The sequence below is a fragment of the Hyperolius riggenbachi genome, chromosome 11 (assembly GCF_040937935.1).
Source record: "Hyperolius riggenbachi isolate aHypRig1 chromosome 11, aHypRig1.pri, whole genome shotgun sequence".
Lineage (NCBI taxonomy): Eukaryota > Metazoa > Chordata > Amphibia > Anura > Hyperoliidae > Hyperolius > Hyperolius riggenbachi.
The window spans coordinates 240,262,380-240,285,207 of NC_090656.1; the positions used below are offsets into that span (position 1 = coordinate 240,262,380).

The 22,828-nt window shown below is 45.9% G+C and overlaps 2 protein-coding genes across 5 annotated transcripts in view; one reads left to right on the forward strand and one right to left on the reverse strand.

The window, feature by feature from the left end:
- LOC137538746 (low choriolytic enzyme-like) overlaps positions 1–22,828 on the forward strand; it is a 1,161,243-nt gene that overhangs the window by 117 nt on the left and 1,138,298 nt on the right. The window lies entirely within an intron of this gene.
- Positions 8,468–15,724, reverse strand: LOC137538745 (uncharacterized). 2 transcript variants are annotated; one of them, XR_011024875.1, is made up of 2 exons: positions 8,753–15,724; positions 8,468–8,511 (listed from the first exon to the last, which is right to left on the reverse strand). XR_011024875.1 is itself a non-coding variant. In XM_068261056.1 (2 exons), exon 2 carries the CDS (start codon positions 14,915–14,917, stop codon positions 9,044–9,046), a length of 5,874 nt encoding a protein of 1,957 aa, XP_068117157.1. In that variant the 5' UTR covers positions 14,918–15,236; positions 15,478–15,724; the 3' UTR covers positions 8,468–9,043. The 2 variants fall into 2 exon arrangements, 1 of the variants encoding a protein (XP_068117157.1); XM_068261056.1 differs by having other exon boundaries at positions 8,468–15,236; positions 15,478–15,724.

A 22,828-nucleotide genomic window follows, 5' to 3' on the forward strand; every position in this document is an offset into this window, starting at 1 on the left:
TCTGTTACAGTAAAGTATGCAGAGGTTGTAGAACAGGAATGGACAGTCTGACCAGCGTCCAGTGCGGTGGGAATAGAGTGTTTAGCAGACCCCCAGGCCTGAGAATGTTATTTCTTATCATGTACATGCTGTTTGTTTTATGTCCTGCTCTGGCCACCTCCTGTCTCTGAAGATGCCCATTGCTGCTGCTGGGGACCTGCCTGTACTGCCGCACTCGCAGCCTATTTATACTAGCCGCAAATCGCAGCCATTCCCTGCATGTGACTTCTGATGCAGAATCCCAGCCTATTGAAATCAGTCTGCTGCATCCAGTCTCACGTGTGGCCCAAAAATATCGCCCCACCCTAATTCTGCCATCTGCAGGCCGACCCAGTTCAGCATTTCTCATAGTCCCAGTTGTCACTCAGTCTGGGCAATCTATTGACCTTAAAGAGACACTGAAGCGGAAAAATATATATGATATAGTGAATTGGTTGTGTACTATGAATAATTACTAGAAGATTAGCAGCAAAGAAAATATTCTCATATTTTTATTTTCAGGTATATAGTGTTTTTTCTAACATTGCATCATTCTCTAATATGTGCAGATTACACAACAATCTGCATTCAAAATGATTCTTTCAGAGCAGTCTGTGAACTAATGAACTCTCCTCTGCCAGAGGAAAAGTAATTAGTTCACTTACAGTTGAGATAATAAAAGTCAGATAACAGCCCTCTCCATGACTTTGAAAGTCGTAGAGATCAATGGCTTTTTTGCATAGAGATAACAACTAGAGTTTCTTAACTCTTCCTGTACTGGAAACAATTAGACTGATATATCTGATCTTAATGTTTTATTTCTTAGCTGTACTACACATAGAAATCATAATATCATCATTTTTTTTCGCTTCAGTGTCTCTTTAACATATCACTGAACATAGTTATTACCCCACAGCTCCCAGGTTCTCAGAAATCTATCCATAGTGAGCCAGTGAGGTTGGCTATCATGCGTTCGTATTAGAAATTAGTGTTGACGATTTGCAAGATCTCTGCAAGCTCAGGGGATTTTGGAACCCTCCAATGCCTTGTTATTGCTCTGTTAGTAGCCAGGAATATATTAGCATTCAAAGAAGATCTCAAGGTTTATATTGTAGAGTTGATATCTAGATTGAACAATGCTAGGCCAGGAGATGGTCTGAGTCTGAGCACAGTGTCACGGCAATACAGTGATAGACTCAGGGCCGGGCCGAGGCATAGGCTGGAGAGGCTCCAGCCTCAGGGCACAGTGTAGGAGGGGAGCACAGTGTCACGGCAATACAGTGATAGACTCAGGGCCGGGCCGAGGCATAGGCTGGAGAGGCTCCAGCCTCAGGGCACAGTGTAGGAGGGGAGCACAGTGTCACGGCAATACAGTGATAGACTCAGGGCCGGGCCGAGGCATAGGCTGGAGAGGCTCCAGCCTCAGGGCACAGTGTAGGAGGGGAGCACAGTGTCACAGCAATACAGTGATAGACTCAGGGCCGGGCCGAGGCATAGGCTGGAGAGGCTCCAGCCTCAGGGCACAGTGTAGGAGGGGAGCACAGTGTCACGGCAATACAGTGATAGACTCAGGGCCGGGCCGAGGCATAGGCTGGAGAGGCTCCAGCCTCAGGGCACAGTGTAGGAGGGGAGCACAGTGTCACGGCAATACAGTGATAGACTCAGGGCCGGGCCGAGGCATAGGCTGGAGAGGCTCCAGCCTCAGGGCACAGTGTAGGAGGGGAGCACAGTGTCACGGCAATACAGTGATAGACTCAGGGCCGGGCCGAGGCATAGGCTGGAGAGGCTCCAGCCTCAGGGCACAGTGTAGGAGGGGAGCACAGTGTCACAGCAATACAGTGATAGACTCAGGGCCGGGCCGAGGCATAGGCTGGAGAGGCTCCAGCCTCAGGGCACAGTGTAGGAGGGGAGCACAGTGTCACGGCAATACAGTGATAGACTCAGGGCCGGGCCGAGGCATAGGCTGGAGAGGCTCCAGCCTCAGGGCACAGTGTAGGAGGGGAGCACAGTGTCACGGCAATACAGTGATAGACTCAGGGCCGGGCCGAGGCATAGGCTGGAGAGGCTCCAGCCTCAGGGCACAGTGTAGGAGGGGAGCACAGTGTCACAGCAATACAGTGATAGGCTAGGATGCTCTGTGTTACGTATTGCCTCATTATTACTTACATTTTTCTTTTCTTCTTAGAAGATGATTCCTATTGGTATTGTTACTATTACTGTTTTGTGTGGTTTTACTTTCATTTGTTTGGAATTTTGTACTGGCTTTTTTCTCATAAAGGGGCACTACAGCGAAAAACTGTAAAATGTAAAATATGTGCAAACATATACAAATAAGAAGTACATTTTTCCCAGAGTAAAATGAGCCATAAATTACTTTTCTCCTATGTTGCGGTCACTTACAGTAGGTAGTAGAAATCTGACAGAAGTGACAGGTTTTGGACTAGTCCATCTCTTCATAGGGGATTCTCAGGGATATATTTATTTTCAAAAGCACTTAGTGAGTGGCAGTTGCTCTTTCCAACTGCCCAAAAACTGTGTAGGGAGCAGGAAAGCTGGCCAGCCTTGTTGTTTAACCTATTTTGGTTCCTAGACGTAGAAACTACGTCCAGGAAACATGCGCGCTACCGCGGCCGATCGCGCGCGTGCATGCGTGCTCCTGGCCCGCGGTTCGTTAGCCAGGCAATCAGTGAATCGGGCTATGGTGCCCGATCACTGATTCCTCTCCCCCGCTGAAAAAGTGACAGCTTCTCTCGGAGGCTGCGCCTTTTCTGGCTGTTCCCTCCCCGATGCGTCACTCTAAGCGTGTGCTACGCTTAGAGTGACGTCATGTAAACAAACTCATGGCCGCCATCTTGTGGCCAAAAAGTAAAACTACAACAAAAAGTAAAAAAAAATTAAATCAACACACAATTACATTAAAAAAATATGGTTTCCATCTCACCCTCCCAAAAATACCCAAATAAAATGTTTAATATAAAAAAAAACAAAAAACATTACAATAAAAAAAAACAACATGTAAATATTTACCTAAGGGTCTAAACTTTTTAAATATCAATGTAAAGATGAAATATTTCTATATTTTTTTTATTTTAAACTTGTAAGTAGTGATAGATGCAAAACGGAAAAAATGCACCTTTATTTCCAAATAAAATATTGTCGCCATACATTGTGATAGGGACATAATTTTAACGGTGTAATAACCGGGACATATGGGCAAATACAATACGTGAGTTTTAATTATGGAGGCATGTATTATTTTAAAACTATAATGGCTGAAAACTGAGAAATAATGAATTTTTTCAGTTTTTTCTTATTCTTCCTGTTAAAATGCATTTACAGTAAAGTGGCTCTTAGCAAAATGTACCCCCCAAAGAAAGCCTAATTGGTGGCGGAAAAAACAAGATATAGATCAGTTTATTGTGATAAGTAGTGATAAAGTTATAGGCTAATGAATGGGAGGTGAACATTGCTCAAGTGAAAACGACGGAACGCGAATGGGTTAAATCCTATTTAGGGAATATTTTTATAAAGAATAAAAGCCTTGCTGAGAATCCCCTATGAAGAGATGAACTAGTCCAAAACCTGTCACTTCTGTCAGATTTCTAATACTCACTGTAAGTGACAGCAACATAGGAGAAACGTAATTTATGGCTCATTTTACTCTGGGAGAAATGTACTACTTCTTTGTATACGTTTGCACATATTTTACATTTTACAGTTTTTCGCTGTAGTGCCCCTTTAAGCATTATTAAGACCTTGTACAGGGTCACTTGCTGACTAAACACTGAGAATACTTACAAATCATTTTCAAAATGCAGTTGTACCTCAATGCCGTTAATCCGGTTTGTTTAACATGTTTACCGCTAATAAAAAATGTTTTGAAAACAAAACTATTGTGCCAACTGTATTGAACCCCTATAGCCGGTCATGGTGCAACTATTACAATTAGGCCGAAGCTTCGCCATTCAGAAACGCATGCGGCATCCACTGGAGATAGCCCTTCACAACCTACGGTATCCCTGCAAGGTTTTGTTTTGTGTTTGCGATTCTGAGTTTTGTGTTTTTGCGCATCTGATTCCTTTGTGTTGTTGTTGTTTTGGGGGGTTTATATGTGATTTTTAGTATTCAGATTTTCCATGCATATTCTTGAAGTTAATGTAAATGAATTTGTATGTCATTAAATTAACATTGGTTTGAGAATGTAACTTGCACTGTATGCGATCCGCTTGTCCGTTACAGAAGAAAGAACACATGTAGGCTGTTTTTGTTTTTTTTCTTTGTCTTTTGTGCTGAAAAATTGGATGTGAAAATTTGCAGTAAAATGCACAACAAGCGCAATGCCAATAACTTGCATGAGATGTGCGGCAAATATGAATTTGATATTTGCAATTTGTATACGATTTCTTTGTGAAGAGGGCCTGAGTGTAGCAGGTCAGTCTGGTGTCTGTACAATTATCATCCTTGTAAAATTGTAGAATTACTCTCACGGATCAGGATTCGCTTCCTCGACGACAATTCAGGGGCGTTTCCTGTACAGATGCGTTGCAAGTGTAAGATATGTCAAAAATAGGCACCCCATAAAAATAAACTAATATCTATAGCATTGCCAGCCTCAGCAATCCAAGATGATGACAGCTATATCAGGAAACAATTCATGACCCTTTAGTAAATCACCATTAGATGGCAGCAGAGTGTTAAGACCTTAGGACAAGCACTGCAAGGGAGGAACAGAACACACCGATCTTTAGTTCCTGGGAGGACAGGATATACTGTCACAATCCTGTAACTCCAGACTGATAAAGACATGTGCTTGTTCATTACAGGTAAGAAAACACATATTTAGGGCTATAAACAGGGTAAAATGATTCAGGTGACATTCCTGTAATCAGCCAAGGCTGCTGGTGATGCAGTGGGGGGTGTACAGAGACCCCACACACTTGTGAGTGAGATATACTGATGGGTCACTTGGGGCTACTGTATAGTGGATGTGATTGCTATAGGGAGCTGATGTGTCTGTATGAGATATAATGCACTGTTTGCTTACTGTGATGCCGATTAAAGAGAGTCTGAAGCGAGAATAAATCTCGCTTCAGACCTCATATATAGTGCCCCTGCTAAACCGCCGCTATCCCGCGGCTTAACGGGGTTCCCGGATCCCCCAAATCCCCTCCGTAATGCGGGGGAGCGCTTCCTGGTTGGGGCAGGGCTAACCGCCGCAGCCCTGCCCCACGCACGTCTGTCAGCGCGTATCTCCGCCTCTCCCCCGCCCCTCTCAGTCTTCCTTCACTGAGAGGGGCGGGGGAGAGGCGGCGATGCGCTGCTGATAGACGCGACTGGAGGCAGGGCTGCAGCCGTTAGCCCTGCCTTCAGGAGCGACCAAGCCTGCGACCAAGTGTCGCAGTGGGGGGTTTGGGGGTGAAGGGACCCCCGTTTAGCCGCGGGATAGCGGCGTTTTAGCAGGGGAACACATGCCCCTGCTAACTATGAGCTCTGAAGCGAGATTTATTCTCGCTTCATCATAGAGCAGCTGCACATGTTATATGGTTAATGTCTCTTATAGGAAAGTTATACTTGTTATGGAGAATGTATTGATGAATACAGATGTGTATTCATATGTAATAATGGGATATACTGTCACATTCCTGTATCTCCAGACTGATAAAGACATGTGCTTGTTCATTACAGAAAATGTTCAATAAACACACTTCTGATTTCACCCAGCCCGCTCCCTGCGCACATTGGAGTTATTAACCATATTTTCAGCACATGTGCAACACAAGTGTACAACTCCTGGGGGGGGGGGGGGGGGGGCGCTATCAGCATACAGTGGGAGGGCTCAGTTGGAGACTAGTAGCCTGTGCTTGACCAGGGGGATCTGCCAGTCAGATTTCTCCCCATCCTGGGGGATCGGTGGCCACAGCACACACATTAGACTCTCAGCAGAGGTGGCCTTAAAGGAAACCCGAGGTGGAAATAAAAATAAACTGCTGAGATAAACATTTTTTATCTATCCTCCTACTCCTAAAAATGACTTATTTTTTTTCAGAATCCTACAGTTTTATTTTTCTGAGAAAAGAAAGTTGTATGCAAATAATGTATTGTCTCATATACCGACAGTCTTTCAGTGTTCAGAAGCAAAAATATATAAACTATTGACGTTTACTAATGTATCGCCTGTTCTCAGAAGCTGTTCTCTGCAAGAAAAAAACTTTATGGCTGTAATTCCTTATCAATGAGGGTGATGCTATAGTCTGACTTAGTACTGACTTGAGAAAAACTGATGTTTGCATACGCTAAATGTTAACTCTTTCAGGTAGAAAAAGAAAAAAAAAGAACCCAGCCTGGTTATTCGTATGTTTGGTACTGTAAATACACATGTCTGTCTCATCTTGTCATCTCGTGTTTCCTTATGGGCCCATTCGCACTGGGGCAATTTGAGGGCGTTTTCCACAGATTTCCAAATCTCCAGCGATTGTTAGTGCTTTGAAACACAGTACATAATATACTTCAGTGATCTCACTTCACCAATTCGTGGAAAACTAAAACCTGATGCATGCATCGCTTTATGCGTGTTGATGTAAACAGCGTGATACGTGTCTCTACACCTCTGGTGCTGAAGTGAAGTCCACATGGGTGTAGATACACAATGCAGCAGTTGGGAAATGGTTAAACTTTTTAAATTGATTTTCTCAAATAAATTTGGGTCTTTTTGAATTTTTTTTATTACTTGTTCCTTCCCACCAGGTATAGTCAGAAATCAGAAATGCTGATTTCTGATTCCGTCAAAATTTTCCAAAAAGTGCCTTTCCGATTCTGCCGATTTCAGTGGGAATCTGTTTTTCTGATTCCCGATTTCCGCATATGTCTAAAATTGTTATTTTTTTTCTTAATTTGTCAATAAAGTTAGTTAGTTGTAAAACCTTTTTTTTTTTTTTAAATATCAGAATCCGCTATTTTTTGCGGATGTACGCCATTACGCGAAAACCGCATTTCCAATTGCCAATCGCAGATAAATTTCTCCATTCTCTGATTGGCCTAATACTTCCAATATCTTCTGACTGGCCAAAAATTACTACAATCATCTGTGAAAAATGATGCATTCTGATTAGCCTAATAGTTCCAATGTCCCCTAATTAGCCTAAAATTACCGCAGTAATCCGATTTTCTGCAGAAAAAATCATTCTCTGATCCGCTGCTTCCGATTTCTGCGATCAGGCTAAACGTATCGGTACCTTGGAAATTTGGGGACGATGGCATGGGGGGGGGGGGGGGGGGGGCTTTGCAACTCACCAACTAACTGCAAAAGTCCGTGCCATTGATTCAATGAAAAACTCAGCACATGACACAACTCGGGATTCAAGGAACGTAGAGTTCTGCATTTTAGCTCTAAACCCAAAATATCTGATAAAAAAAAAAAATTGGAATGGTTCCGATTCCACCCGCCCATTTGTATCAGCAGCTTGAGCTGCAGTCCTGCCTAGAGCAGTTGTCCTAAGCGCTGTACACACACTAGATGAACGCTGGCGTATGCGGCCCATAATGACCTCCTGTGCTGAGAGTCCAGCCTGTGTACGGCAGCCCCCGACCCTACTGGACACCCCGCCAGCACTGCTCCCTGGTAAATCACTTCTGCACTGTTCTTCCTATTTACCCAGCCCACCACATGATGTCACTCCTGCTTGCTCCACCCCCCCCCCCCCCCCCCTTACATAGCACAGAACACGTCCGCACAGCCTCAGCCCTGCAATGATACCCGAGGGGTCGGGTTGCAATCCCCATCGGGCAACAGAGGCTGATAAACTCAGCGGGGATCCTCCTTAAAGGACCACTCCCACGAAACATTATATTTCCAAACACCCCCACAGTAGTTATAGCAACCATAAAGAATATTGACAGTGTCATTTATTTCAATTTCTAGCATGGCCCTTTAAAGATCCATATGACACTGTCAATCCCTGCACTCTCGCTGACGGACTTCTGTATCTATAAATCCATCACAGGGGAAGCCTGGTCAGAAACTAAGTAACTGATGGTATAATCCTTCCCTCGGCCCCAGTCTTTCCCAACTGCCATAAATTCTCCTGCTATCTCTCGGCTGACCAGGTCCCCACAGCCGCCACTCTCTGCCCAGGAATTCAGTAGATAGCTTTCAGCACAGCGCAGACATCGCTGTGCAATAAAATGCTCTAGCTAGCTCCTCTCCCCTATTCAGTCAATGTAAACACTGCTGCTGTGGCTGCATCTAATGACGCGCAGTCCTGTGACAGAGCGTCATTAGATACAGCCACAGCAGCAGTGTTTACGTCGACTGAATAGGGGAGAGGAGCTGGACGAGCATCTTATTGCACAGCGATTGTCCTGTCCTCACTACCACGTGTACCCCTGGGGCGTGTATGGAGCTTAGCAGGCAGATAAACACCCTCCTACTACTCAATAAATTGAGACCAGGTAATGATCTGTAGCTTTAATGAGCTGAAGTAAGTTGGTGTGAAACTGTGAACAAATAACAGAAATGATGCAATAAGTACATGAACTGCATATAAACATATCACATATCAGCATACAGTAGATAGACTAGTGCACACAGCAACATGGCTGCATGGATAGCTGACTAGGCCTCACTATACAGTTGAACTACTAACTAGCTGCCTACACAGAAATAACACACAATACATGTCTACAGCTAGTACTAGTCATGCAGATTCATAGAAAACAGTAAGAAAGAATGCCTTACCGGCTATGCAGCCTTTAGTGGAAGCACGGAGAAGATTCCTCAGCAGAGAGCATGTGAAAATGGCAGCTTCTAGAAGGCTACTCCCTTCTTGTCTGGTGCATGAGGTCACAGAGGAGGAGGAGTAACAGAAAGGCTGAACTTAACTGAGAACAATGTAATGCAGTGGTCAATAGGTGGCGCTGTCCTACCTCATTCTAACACAGGATAAATCCTGTATGGATTAGCACCCATTTTAATGAAAGATGTCTGCAAGACATGACACTCCCCGTCTGGTATCAACAGATACCACCATCATTCAGTAGGGGATAATAGGAGAATGAGTTCACACACTGGTCTGAGAAACAACTTGGTCTCTTGCTGTCTGCAGACCTTTACTTCTACTTTGCGGACATTTCCGTCCTCACTTGGAAACGTCTTGGTGACAAGTCCTAGAGGCCACTCATTTCTCTGCAATTGGCAGTCCTTTAGAAGTACAACATCTCCGGGTTTCAGGTTGGGCCTTGCAGTCTGCCACTTGTTCCGTGGTTGCAAAGTAGAGATGTATTGTTTCTTCCATCTGTCCCAGAATGTGTCAGCAAGGCACTGCACTTGTTTCCATTGACGTTTGTACATGTCTTTAGTGCTGAACTCACCAGGAGGAGGACTCACTTTCCCAGTCTTTTGGGTAAGGAGGGTTGCAGGAGTGAGAAGAAATGGTTCTTCTGGATCACTAAGAACTGGAGTCAGAGGTCTAGCATTGATGATAGCTGTGACTTCAGCCATGAAGGTTACCAGGCTCTCGTGAGTGAGTCTTGCAGTTCCTGCTTGTAGAAAGATGGAATCCAAGATTCTTCGGGCTATGCCGATCATCCTTTCCCAAGCTCCACCCATGTGAGAGGAGTGAGGTGGGTTGAAAGTCCAAGTGCAGTCCTGATCACTCAGGTATCTTTCCACAGCCTTGGCATCAATATTGGAAGAGATCTGTAGTTCTTTAGCAGCTCCAATGAAATTGGTGCCTCTGTCAGATCGAATGTGCTTCACAGGACCTCTGATTGCAATAAAACGTCTAAGGGCGTTGATAAAGCTTGAAGTATCCATAGATTCAATGACTTCAATGTGAACAGCTCTGATGGTCATACAGGTGAATATGACTGCCCAGCGTTTACTGTTTGCTTGACCGCCTCTAGTTTGACGTGCTGTGACGGACCAAGGCCCAAATACGTCAAGTCCAACATTGGTGAAAGGAGGATCCATACTGAGTCTATCAGCAGGCAGATTAGCCATCTTCTGTGTTTGTAGCATACCACGAAGTTTACGGCATGTGATGCAACTGAAGATGATGCTACTCACACATCTCTTTGCCCCAACTATCCACAATCCAGCAGTATGTAAAGCTCCTTCTGTAAACAGTCTTCCTTGGTGCTTGACTTGGATGTGGTAGTGTTGTACAATCAATCTTGTAACATGATGATGACCGGGAATTATCAAAGGATTCCTTTCATCAGGCTCTAGACTTGCTTGCTTAAGACGACCTCCTACTCTCAGGAGACCGTATTTGTCAAGGAATGGGTCAAGTTTCTTTAAAGAGCTGTCTTTAGGGATAGACTTGCTGTTAGTGATACAGGCAATCTCTTTGGTGTAGATTTCCTGCTGTACAGTGCGAATGATGAAGTTCTTGGAGTGTTGGAGTTCTGCTATGGTGTATACCTCTTGACAGTGGTGCCAACCTTTACACTTCTTAGCATCATTCGAATTGGTTCTTTGAAAAGATCGGGCTATGTGAGCTAGACAGGTAATGGCTCTAACAAGTGATTTCCAGGTAGAGAATCTCTTGAAGCGATGAGATTCAAAGGACTTGAAGAGTGTCACTGTGTGAAGTGCAGACACTTGTGGACGGATCTCAGTGTCTGAGTCTTCATCCACTAGTTCAAACATGTTGTTCTGGTGAACTGCTGGAGTGGAATTACACAAGAATGCAGGACCTGTGAACCAAGTTGTATTTTTGAGATGACTTGCTGCAACAGCTCTTGTAGCGTGGTCCGCAGGATTGTTGTCAGTGGACACATAATGCCACTGTTCTGGACTGGTGGATTTCCTAATCCGCAGCACCCTGTTGTTGACATAAACATAGAATCGTCTGGACTCGTTGTTGATGTAGCCTAAGACTACTTTGCTGTCTGTGTAGAATTCAGCCTTTTTAAGGTCAATGTCAATCTCAGATGTGATTAGCTCAGCCATTTCAACAGCTAGGACTGCTGCACAAAGTTCAAGTCTGGGTATCGTGTGCTCAGGCTGTGGTGCAAGTTTTGCTTTGCCCATAACAAAGCCAATGTGGCATTGTCCTTTAATGTCTATGGTTCTAAGATAAGCGACAGCAGATATGGCTTTAACTGAAGCATCAGAAAATACACAAAGTGTATGATCTTGGACATCTGTAGATGGCACAGGAGCATATGTGCGTGCAACTTTAAGGCTAGACAGAGCTGCTAGAGAGTTTCTCCATTCCACCCACAGATTCTTCTTGTCAGGAGGCAATGGAACATCCCAGTCAGTAGTTTCACGGGTTAAATCTCTGAGCAAGGCCTTACCCTGGATAGTGACAGGAGCCGCAAATCCCAAAGGGTCATATAGGCTGTTGATTGCAGATAGGACACCTCTGCGAGTAAAAGGTTTTTCTTCCTTGCTAACTTGAAAGGTGAAGGTGTCAGATTTTAAGTCCCAGAGAAGTCCAAGGCTACGTTGGACTGGTAAAGTTTCTGACCCCAGATCCAAGTCCCTTAGGTCATTAGAATGATCTTCAGAAGGGAAGGCTTCCATAACTTCTTTGCTGTTTGAAGCAATCTTGTGAAGTCTCAAGTTGGAGCAGGCAAGCATGTCTTGGGCTCTTTTGAGGAGACTGATTGCAGAGTCATTAGAAGGTAATGATTTCAAACAGTCATCTACATAGAAGTCTCTTTCTACAAACTGTCTTGTGTCCAACCCATATTCTCTCTCTCCTTCTTGAGCAGAACGTCTGAGTCCATATATAGCAACTGCAGGTGAGGGGCTGTTCCCAAAGATGTGCACTCTCATGCGATACTCTATGATGTCCTTTGAAGGATCATTGTCTTTAAACCAGAGGAATCTGAGGAAGTTTCTATCCTTCTCCTTAACAAGGAAGCAATGAAACATCTGTTGGATGTCGGCAATCAGAGCGACAGTGTCCTTGCGGAAACGGAGAAGTACCCCCAGTAGCTTGTTATTCAGGTCAGGGCCTGTCAGCAGCACATCGTTTAGGGAGATGCCTTCAAATTTGGCGCTAGAGTCAAACACTACTCTGATCTGACCTGGCTTCTTTGGATGATATACTCCAAAAATTGGCAGGTACCAGCATTCTTCAGGACCTTTAAGGGGTGGGGCAATCTCTGCATGATTGTTCTCAAATATTTTCTGCATGAAAGAAAAGAAGTGTTCTCTCATTTCTGGCTTTCTTTGGAAGTTACGTCTGAGAGAAGAGAAACGTTTAAGCACTTGTACTTTGTTGTTAGGTAGGCGTCTTCTCTGAGTTCTGAAAGGAAGGGGTGCAACCCAACTGTTAGTGCTGTCCTTCACAAAGTCTCGTTCCATTATTTCCAAGAACTGCTTGTCTTCAATAGATAATGCTACCCGATTATCATCTTTTGACCTCTGGAAGACTCTGCATCCTAAGTGGTCTTGGTCACTGTCACAGGCATCATTGTCACTAGAGACATCTGTGAAGGGACAAGGTAGATGGGAGGCACATGGTAGCTCCTTTATGAGAAAGTTGTTGACACATGGTTGGAAAAGTGAGGGGCGCCCACTTGCTAGTGTGCTTGTGAACATACTATGAACTGTATCTGGCTTGTGCACACGCCCTAGGCAGACCTCACCTATTATGACCCATCCTAGGTCTAGCTTCTGAGCATAAGGAGCATCATGGGAACCATCTATTTGTTTTCTCACTTTATGGATTCGTAGGATATCCCTCCCGAGTAGCAAGATTATCTTAGCCTGTGGATCAAGTTCTGGGATCAGGTGGGCTATACGCTTCAAGTGTGCATGATGTAATGCGACATCTGGAGTAGGAATTTCAGATCTATGATCAGGAATCTGGTTGCACTCTATTAGAGTTGGTAAGGGCAAGCAGATGCTTCCATCTATAGCTTCGATCTGGAAGCCAGATGCTCTTCTCCCCGCCGTCTCCACAATTCCTGCACAAGTCCTTAGTGAGTATGGAGAGCTGGGGCCTTTAACATTGAACATATCAAAGAAGGTTGGGTGGGCTAGAGACCCATTGCTTTGATCGTCTAGGATGGCATACATTTTTACTGCTTTCTCCCTTTGTTCTGCTGGGTAGACTCGGACTAGACACATTTTGGAGCAGGATCTTCCACCTGTGGCTCCTTTGCAGACCTCTGTGCACTGTGGAGTGACCTCTAATGTAACTGTAGGAGTGTCACCCTCCTCCCCGCCATGCTCGGTTGTGCTGTGAGTATGTTGTAAAGTCCATGGAGCTGGTCCAGGATGTAGTGCTGTGTTGTGATCTGTGCTATCACATTCTTTACAATTTTCACTAAACTTGCAGTTCTTGGCAAAGTGAGTGGTGGATGAGCAGCACTTGTAACAGATGCTATTCTCTCTAAGAAAGGCTTTACGTTCCTCAATGGGTTTCTCTCTAAACCCCCTACATTTCAGCAGAGAATGTGGCCTTCTGTGTATAGGACACTGCTTACCAGGGTCTCTAACTTTGTTTGCTGCCTGGGAGGAGCCAGCAAACCTGTGGGGAGAGTCTGGGGAAGACAGTTCAGTCTTGTGAACTGCCACTGAAGCTTTGTGTGAAGGAAGACCTGGAACAGAAGTACATGTTAGTGCAAAATCAAAACTAGGATCATTTCTTATCTTAGCCTGATCATGTATAAAGTCTACAAACACAGAAAATGGAGGAAATGAAACATGGTATTTTTTCTTATAGTTAGAACCACATTTAACCCACTCATTTTGTAAGCCAGGGGTTAACTTTTGTACTATGAGGTTAACACCTCTGGCAGTGTCAAAATATGCAAGGCCTGACAGATCACCTTCAGATTTGGCTACCTGAAGTTCCATTAACAAGTCACTAAGTTCCCTGAGTTTCTGCAAGCCTTTGGAAGCTATTTTAGGGAAATCTTCTATCCTTTTAAACAAAGAGTTTTCTATAGCCTCCACTGAACCATAACATTCATCAAGTCTGTCCCAAACCATTTTTAGTCCAGCTGCTGGGTTTCTTATGTTAATGGACCTGATTCTTTTTACATGCTCAGCAGATGCAGTCCCTAGCCACTTAGCTAAGAGGTCCATCTCCTCACTAGGGGACAGTTCAACATCTTTAATTGTGTTCTTAAAGGAGGACCGCCAGGCCCTATAACTCTCAGGGTGATCATCAAACTTCACAAGTCCCTTGGCAACCAGCTCACGCCGTGTGAGGAACTTAACAATGTCCATGCTGGTTTGAGCAGGAGCAGGGAAAGATGGTGGTGTGTTGCCATAGTGAGAAAGTGGTGTGTAATCATACCTGTCAGTAGTCTCTCGTTTTGGTCGAAATGTCTCATACCTATTTGGCGTGTAAGGAGAAGTTCCTGGAACGTTATGTGCCGGTTGAAGTTCCGGACGTGGTGGCAGGTGCTCTGAAATCAGTTCATTTTCTATATTGACTTCTGGCTTGCTGGCTGGAGGCTTATTCTGGTTTTCTGTCTGGGCTGTGAATTGAGTTTGATGAGATCTGTCGATGAGGTCCCGTTGAGCATCTTCCATTGACAGGAAAGAGTCGATCATTCTGGAATGTCGATGGACATAATCTGAAGTGCGCTGCAGGGGATCCTGATGGGCGAGATCAAGGCTGGCTGGCCTGCTGTGTCTTTCGTCGTCTGGGTGGATGAGTGCTTCTAAGGCTTCTGCTTTGGCAATAGCTGCAGCAGCTTCCCTCTGTGCTGAGAGCTTCTCTAGTGCTGCTTGCTGTTTTGCCCTTTCAGTTTCAAGTGTCGCTTGTTGCAGCTTTAGCTGCATCTCTTGCTCTGCGAAGGCAGCACGTGCTTTTGCAGCTTCAGCTTCTGCGCGAGCAATGGCGGCCGCATTGCTGACTGATGAGGATCTTGTAGAGCGACTGACTTTAGACCTTGTCTTGTAAGAAGAAGTTTGGCTTTCTGACATGATGCTGCTGTTAAGGATCTTGACTGTGTAGAGACTGCTGCGTACTGATATGCACGTAGCTGCGTGGTAGTATAGCTGTCTCTGTAGTCAGTATCTTATTTTCCACTCACTGGGTAGCAGCGTTTCACTGGCTGGGAAGCTAGCCGGTCTGGTTCCACTCGCGGGTAGCAGCCGTTTCACTGTCCTGTCCTCACTACCACGTGTACCCCTGGGGCGTGTATGGAGCTTAGCAGGCAGATAAACACCCTCCTACTACTCAATAAATTGAGACCAGGTAATGATCTGTAGCTTTAATGAGCTGAAGTAAGTTGGTGTGAAACTGTGAACAAATAACAGAAATGATGCAATAAGTACATGAACTGCATATAAACATATCACATATCAGCATACAGTAGATAGACTAGTGCACACAGCAACATGGCTGCATGGATAGCTGACTAGGCCTCACTATACAGTTGAACTACTAACTAGCTGCCTACACAGAAATAACACACAATACATGTCTACAGCTAGTACTAGTCATGCAGATTCATAGAAAACAGTAAGAAAGAATGCCTTACCGGCTATGCAGCCTTTAGTGGAAGCACGGAGAAGATTCCTCAGCAGAGAGCATGTGAAAATGGCAGCTTCTAGAAGGCTACTCCCTTCTTGTCTGGTGCATGAGGTCACAGAGGAGGAGGAGTAACAGAAAGGCTGAACTTAACTGAGAACAATGTAATGCAGTGGTCAATAGGTGGCGCTGTCCTACCTCATTCTAACACAGGATAAATCCTGTATGGATTAGCACCCATTTTAATGAAAGATGTCTGCAAGACATGACAGCGATGTCTGCGCTGTGCTGAAAGCTATCTACTGAAATCTTGGGCAGAGAGTGGGGGCTGCGGGGACCTGGTCAGCCGAGAGATAGCAGGAGAATTTATGGCAGTTGGGAAAGACTGGGGCCGAGGGAAGGATTATACCATCAGTTACTTAGTTTCTGACCAGGCTTCCCCTGTGATGGATTTATAGATACAGAAGTCCATCAGCGAGAGTGCAGGGATTGACAGTGTCATATGGATCTTTAAAGGGCCATGCTAGAAATTGAAATAAATGACACTGTCAATATTCTTTATGGTTGCTATAACTACTGTGGGGGTGTTTGAAAATATAATGTTTCATGGGAGTGGTCCTTTAAAGTAAATCTGTAGGAGAAAAAACTGCCCCTGAGAGATACTTACTGCCCCTGGGGATACTTACTGCCCTTGGGGTGTACTTTCTGCCCCTGGTGATACTTACTGTCCCTGGGGGTACTTACTGCCCCTGGAGGATACTTACTGTCCCTGGGTTGTACCTTCTGCCCCTGGTGATACTTACTGCCCCTGGGGGATACTTACTGCACCTGGGGGATGTTCTGCCCCTGGGGGATACTTACTGCCCCTGGGGGATACTTACTGTCCCTGGGGGGTACTTACTGTTCCTGGGAGGTACTTACTGTTCCTGGGAGGTACTTACTGCACCTGGGGGATACTTACTGCCCCTGGAGGATACTTACTGCCCCTGGGGGTACTTACTGCCCCTGGGGGTACTTACTGCCCCTGGGAGATACTTACTACCCCTGGGGGGTACCTACTGCCCGTGGGGGATACTTACTGCCCCTGGGGTGTACGTTCTGCCCCTAGGGTGTACGTTCTGCCCCTGGGGGTACTTACTGTTACTGGGAGGTACCTACTGCACCTGGGGGATACTTACTGCCCCTGGGGGGTACCTACTGCCCCTGGGGGATACTTACTGCCCCTGGGGTGTACGTTCTGCCCCTGGGGATACTTGCTTTCCCTGGGGGTACTTACTGTTCCTGGGAGGTACTTACTGCCCTGGGGGATACTTACTGCCCCTGGGGATACTTACTGCCCCTGGGGGATACTTACTGGCTCTGGGGATACTTACTGCCCCTGGGAAATACTTACTGCCCCTGGGGATACTTACTGCCTCTGGGGATACTTACTGCCCCTGGGAGATACTTACTGCCCCTGGGGGATACATACTGGCCCTGGGGGATACATACTGGCCCTGGGGGATACTTACTGGCCCTGGGGATACTTACTGCCCCTGGGAGATACTTACTGCCCCTGGGAGATACTTACTGCCCCTGGGGGGTACTTACTGCCCCTGGGGGGTACTTACTGCCCCTGGGGGATACTTACAGCCCCTGGGAGATATTTACTGCCCCTGGAGCGTGCCTATTGCACCTGGGGGATACTTACAGCCTCTGGGGTGTGCCTATTTCACCTGGGGGATACTTACAGCCCCTGGGAGATACTTACTGCCCCTGGGAGATATTTACTGCCCCTGGGGTGTGCCTATTGCACCTGGGGGATACTTACAGACCCTGGGAGATGCTTACTGCCCCTGGGGGTTACTTAATGCCCATGGGGGTACTTTCTGCCCCCGGGGGTACTTACCTCAGGAGGGAGAAGCCTTGGGATCCCAATAAGGCTTCCCCCATCCTCCTGAGCCAGCTGAATCCAGTACTGGCTCCCCCCAAACACTGCGCAGCAATATTTACATGTGCCTGCCTGTGCAAGCAAACTAGCGGCTCTCTGGGGGAAAGTTCCGCTCTGCAGCGCAGGCACAGACAGCTCCCGCCTGCACAGTGCAGCACAACCTATCGGGCTCAGCTACAGTATTTCCCCCAGAAGCCCAAGGGGAACCTGATACTGCAGCAGAGGCTTCCCCCTCCTGAGGTAACTACCCCCTAGGGGCACTTTTTTCATTACACGTTCTCTTTAAACATACCCGAAGTGACATGTGACATGATGAGATAGACATGCTTATGTACAGTGCTTAGCATACAAATAACTAGGCTGTGTTCCTTTTTTTCTTTCTCTGCCTGAAAGAGTTAAATATATGGTATGTAAGTGGCTGACTCAGTCCTGACTCAGACAGGAAGTGACTACAGTGTGACCCTCACTGATAAGTGGAGGGTGGAAGGTAAAAATAAAAAGCACAAGAACAAGATTAGCTCTGAAAAGAGCTGTTGTGGGGTGCTATTTTAGCAATAATAATCAGCCAGGAGCAAGCTAACAAGCTTACAAAAGCCTAACTAATCTTTCCCTATGACAAGACAAGACAAATAACATTTATATTGCGCTTTTCTCCTTGCGGACTCAAAACGCCAGAGCAGAGCAGCAGCCACTAGGGCGCGCTCTATTGGCAGTAGCAGTGTAAGGGAGACTTGCCAAAGGTCTCCTACTGAATTAGTGCTGGCTTACTGAACAGGCAGAGCCGAGATTCAAACCCTGGTCTCCTGTGTCAGAGGCAGAGCCCTTAACCATTACACCATCAGCCAACTATGAGAGTCTGCCAGCAGCTTTCCCTTCACTAATTACTACAGGCACACGAGTGAGTGTAAAGCCCGGGGCTGCCTGCCTTATATAAGGGGGGGAGTGGCTCCAGGAGAGAATGTAGCCTGATTGGCTACAATGTGCCTGCTGACTGTGATGTAGAGGGTCAAAGTTGACCCTAATGGTGCACTATGGGGGCGAACTGAGCTTCCGGGAAAGTTCACGTTCACATGCGATCACGATCGCCTGGAACCGTTTGCCGGCGAACCGTTCGGGCCATCTCTAATCTCATCATGTCACATGTCACCTCGTGTATCCTTTAACATGCAGGACACCGTACTGCCCGGACCTGTTGCATGCCTGTATTGCAGACTGTCCTGCCTGTATGGTGGAGGTCTGACCTCTGTATACAGAATATAATGGTCTTTACCTTTGTTTTGTTGGACGATGAGACTGTTTATATCCTCTTGTGTCTCTCCGGCTCCTGAAATACAGATCATAGTTACTATTCAGCGCTCCACATGAAAGGGAAGTATATAAATGTAGAAAACAAAAGCCTCAGGTCTGCTCTGATCACTTCCAGCAAGGATTGCAATGGAAGATCACTCTGTCACCCATTCCTCTGATTTACAATCATTGTATTTGGGTTACTATTTGTCAGGAGACATCACAGACCTGAACTCAGAACTTCCTCTCTGCTCTAAAAGATACGCAACAACCTTTACAGAAAAGCATTTCTCTGCCAGGACTGGTGCACACCAAGAGCGCTTCTGAGAACTTTAAAAAAAAAACACCAGCACTTTGAAAAGCGCTTGGCTAATGTTTTTGGATGGGATGGATCACACCAGAGTGATGTGATTTTCTCCCAAATGCAAGTGCGCTGCAGCATTTCTGCTGATTTCTGAGGATATTCAGCCTCAATGTTAAGTATAGGAAAGTGGAAAATCACGATTTTCTAAGCGCTTTTGTTACAGAAGCTGTGTTGAGTTATAACAATAAAAAAAAAACGCAACACCAGAACGCTCCAGAAATCGCTAGGCATGATTGAAAAATCGCTAGGCAAATGCCTAGAATCGCCTAGAAAAATCACTTAAAGTGCTAAGCAATTGCGATTACGCTAGCGCTTCTTGGTGTGCACTGGCCCTTACAGCTATTACAAATCCTGCAATACATCTGCAGTGTGTCTACTTCCTGCTTTCATGGAAGCAGACATAGGGTTAACATCCTGTGTTTACAAATTAGCTGCTCTGTTGAAGCTGAGAGATCAACTTGTGGTTAGTCACAGATAAGGGGGAATTAGACAGGCTCTTCTCTCTAAATACATACAAGGTGCATTCCTCTCTGTTTTCCTTCTGTCCTGTGCAACAGTTCAGGTCTGCTTTAAAGGAAAGCGGTCATAGGTTTATACTTACCTGGGGCTTCCTCCAGCCCCCCTGCAGGCCGCTCGGTTCCTCGCTGTCTCCCCGGGCCGCTCCCGTCCACTGCTGGATGTTCTGGTGCTGTGGCTGAGTTTAGCTGCGTTGCACATGTACGGCCCAGCCATGTGCTCTCCCTGTCACGCTCCCGCAGGTAGAAGCGTTCTGCATCTGCTCAGAGGTTGCTGCTCAGGCACAGAATGCCCCGGCCGTGGGAACGCAATGGGGAGTGTGCGAGGCTGGGTCGCACATGTGCGCCGAAGTGCAGCTTGGCCAGAATACCAGGCCAACCAGCAGCAGACAGAAGTGGCCCGGGAACACAGCGAGGGACCAAGCAGCCTGCAGGGGGGCTGAGGGAAGCCCCAGGTAAGTATAAAACCTGAGTCCTCTTTAGTCTCAGGTATACTTTGCATATCTAATGTCTCTGGCACTTCTTCAGACTGACTTCTTGCTGACTGACAATGTTAGAGCATACAATCAGAAGGAGGTAGAGAGGTTTTTTTGCAAATAAAAGTGTCGTCCAGATACATTAATTACAAGGGAGCTTGCAAGGATTGTGAGGTATTTATGGCAAACAAACAAGACCCTTGATTTACTTAAAGAGAGTCCTGCAGCCTCCTAAAATGCCCCTTTTTTTCAGCCATTCTTATCAAGTATTAATGGCAGTGCTGAAATTCTGCTATCCCGCAGCAAAACGAGGCTTTAATCACCCCCAAATACCATGGAAAAAATCCAAGACTTTCAAAGTCCTGGATTTTGCTGCCCGGGGAGGCCGAGCTGAGCGCTGTAGCTCTGCCTCCATTTGTGACAATCTCCCACGGATCTCCGCCTCCTCCCGCCCCTCTCAGTGAAGGAAGACCGAGAGGGGTGGGAGAAGGCGGAGATCAGCGGGAGATTGACATGAATAGAGGCAGAGCTGCACCTCAAAGCTCTGCCTCCAACAGGAAGGAGCCCCGCAATTTGCCTCGGTATTTCGGGGTGTTTAAAGCTTCGTTTTGCCGCGGAATAGCGGCGTTTCAGCGAAGCCATTAATGCTTAAGAAGACTGGCTAAAAAGGGCATTTTAGGAGGCATCAGACTCTCTTTAACTTCTACATAGACTCAGACTGGCATGGAGAGTGTTTACAGACCCTATCCTGTTCATTGTACGCTGCTGGAACCTGGAAACAGTGAACTGTCTGTTACTGAGCAACGGAACTCCAGGAGGCACAGTGGTTCCCGGGGGAGGATGGGGGGCAGCAATGCCCCAGTGTAGCCGCCGACACCACTGCTTTGACCGTTGTGACCTGTATCCTGATAACGCGGGAATTGGAAGTGAAGAGAGTTCCAAGTAGAAAAGATAGACAACCAAAAAAATATATAAATAAAAAAGCAAAATAGGTTATTATCTTACTCCGTATTATACAAATCTGTAAAGATTTTAACTTGTGAACCGCTTCAGTAGTGTTATCTGGTTTAAAGGGACTCCGAGCAGTGCAAAAACTATGGAAAGATGCATATCATTTTAAAGCTCTCTTTCTCCTCTTTCCAATGATATATAAACCACCGCCCTACGTCTTTTAGTTTTCGCTATTTTCGCGATTGAAATTGCCGCGGCCGCGATTTCGATCGCGAAAATAGAGAAAACTAAAAGGCGTAGGGCAACGATTTAGGTGTCGTCAGAAAGAGGAGAAAGAGAGCTTTAAAATGATATCCATCAAGCCATAGTTATATTGTATTACACAGGCCGACACTTTCCCCAGTGTCAGCAGCTCCATTCTGCTGAATGCAGCTGCTGACTTTGACAAAAAGTCGCCCTGTGTAATACAATATAACTATGGCTTGATGGATATCATTTTAAAGCTCTCTCTCTCCTCTTTCTGACGACACCTAAATCGTTGCCCTACGCCTTTTAGTTTTCTCTATTTTCGCGATCGAAATCGTGGCCGCGGCAAATTCAATCGCGAAAATAGCGAAAACTAAAAGGCGTAGGGTGGCGGTTTATATATCATTGGAAAGAGGAGAAAGAGAGCTTTAAAATGATGTGCATCTTTCCATAGTTTCTGCACTGCTCGGAGTCCCTTTAAGATAAGTGCTCTGCTTTTGCCCTCAGTCGGCAGAACTCGTTGTGCTGTAAATTCTTAGAATGCTTTGACGTCTCTCTGCTAGCAGAAAATATAGAAACTGAAAGCAGAAGTCCCCTGTTATTGTCTCACACTGCCCCCTAGTGACCAGTGGCCATAAATACATATTACAGCAGTAATAATTAGAAGAAAGGAAATGTAACAAATAAAAAAAAATCTGAAATAAATTGGCCTCTAGCACTTGCAAGCCTCTAAGGGCTTGTTTCCACTGTTGCGACGCGATTTCGGCCGCATTCCGACGCTTGTAAAAACGCATGCGGATGCGTTTCCACATGCGTTTTTACCCGCGATTTCGCCTGCGATTTCGCATGGCAGGGTGCCATGCGAAATTAACCATGACACTGCCAGGGCTAAATAAAATTGAAAAAGGTGCGAAATCGCACGCGAAATCGCGGGTAAAAACGCATGTAACAAACGCATGCGTTTTTACTATTAAATACATTAGCGGCGATTCGCACGGATTCCCGACGCAGGCGAAATCGTTGGCTCTTTTGTGCGTTTTTTTCACGCTGAAAAAAACGCACCTCAACAACGCTACAGTGGAAACAGGCCCATCCACTTGCATTACATGTGCGGATCTGCATGCGTTGGACGCATGCAGATTCGCGATATTGGAAACGAGCCCTAAAAAAAATTGGCTACTAAAAGGTTAATGACTGTGAACCACCCTGAGCAGTCAGCCAATCTGAAATGGGTTCTGAGCTGTTTTTGCTCAGTCATCCCAGTGAAAACGTAGTGAGCTCTGATTGGGCAGAGTGGGCGGAGCATGGCGGGGTCACGACTTTCCCAGAACTCACCATTCTGATTATTCACTGCAAGCGGGACCTGCAAAAATAAAAGTGACACATGAATTATTACAGAACTTTTTTTATAGTATTCCAGCACTTTCTTTAAAAAGAACTTGAGGCGGCATGAAAATTGTAAAAAAAAAACAACATCATACTACCTGCTCCACGCCGCCTCCCGGATGAATCTGCGCCCCTCCACGCCGCTCTCCCTTCATCCTCCACAGCTGGTGTAATGTCTGATCACCGGCGGAAGAAATCCAAGATGG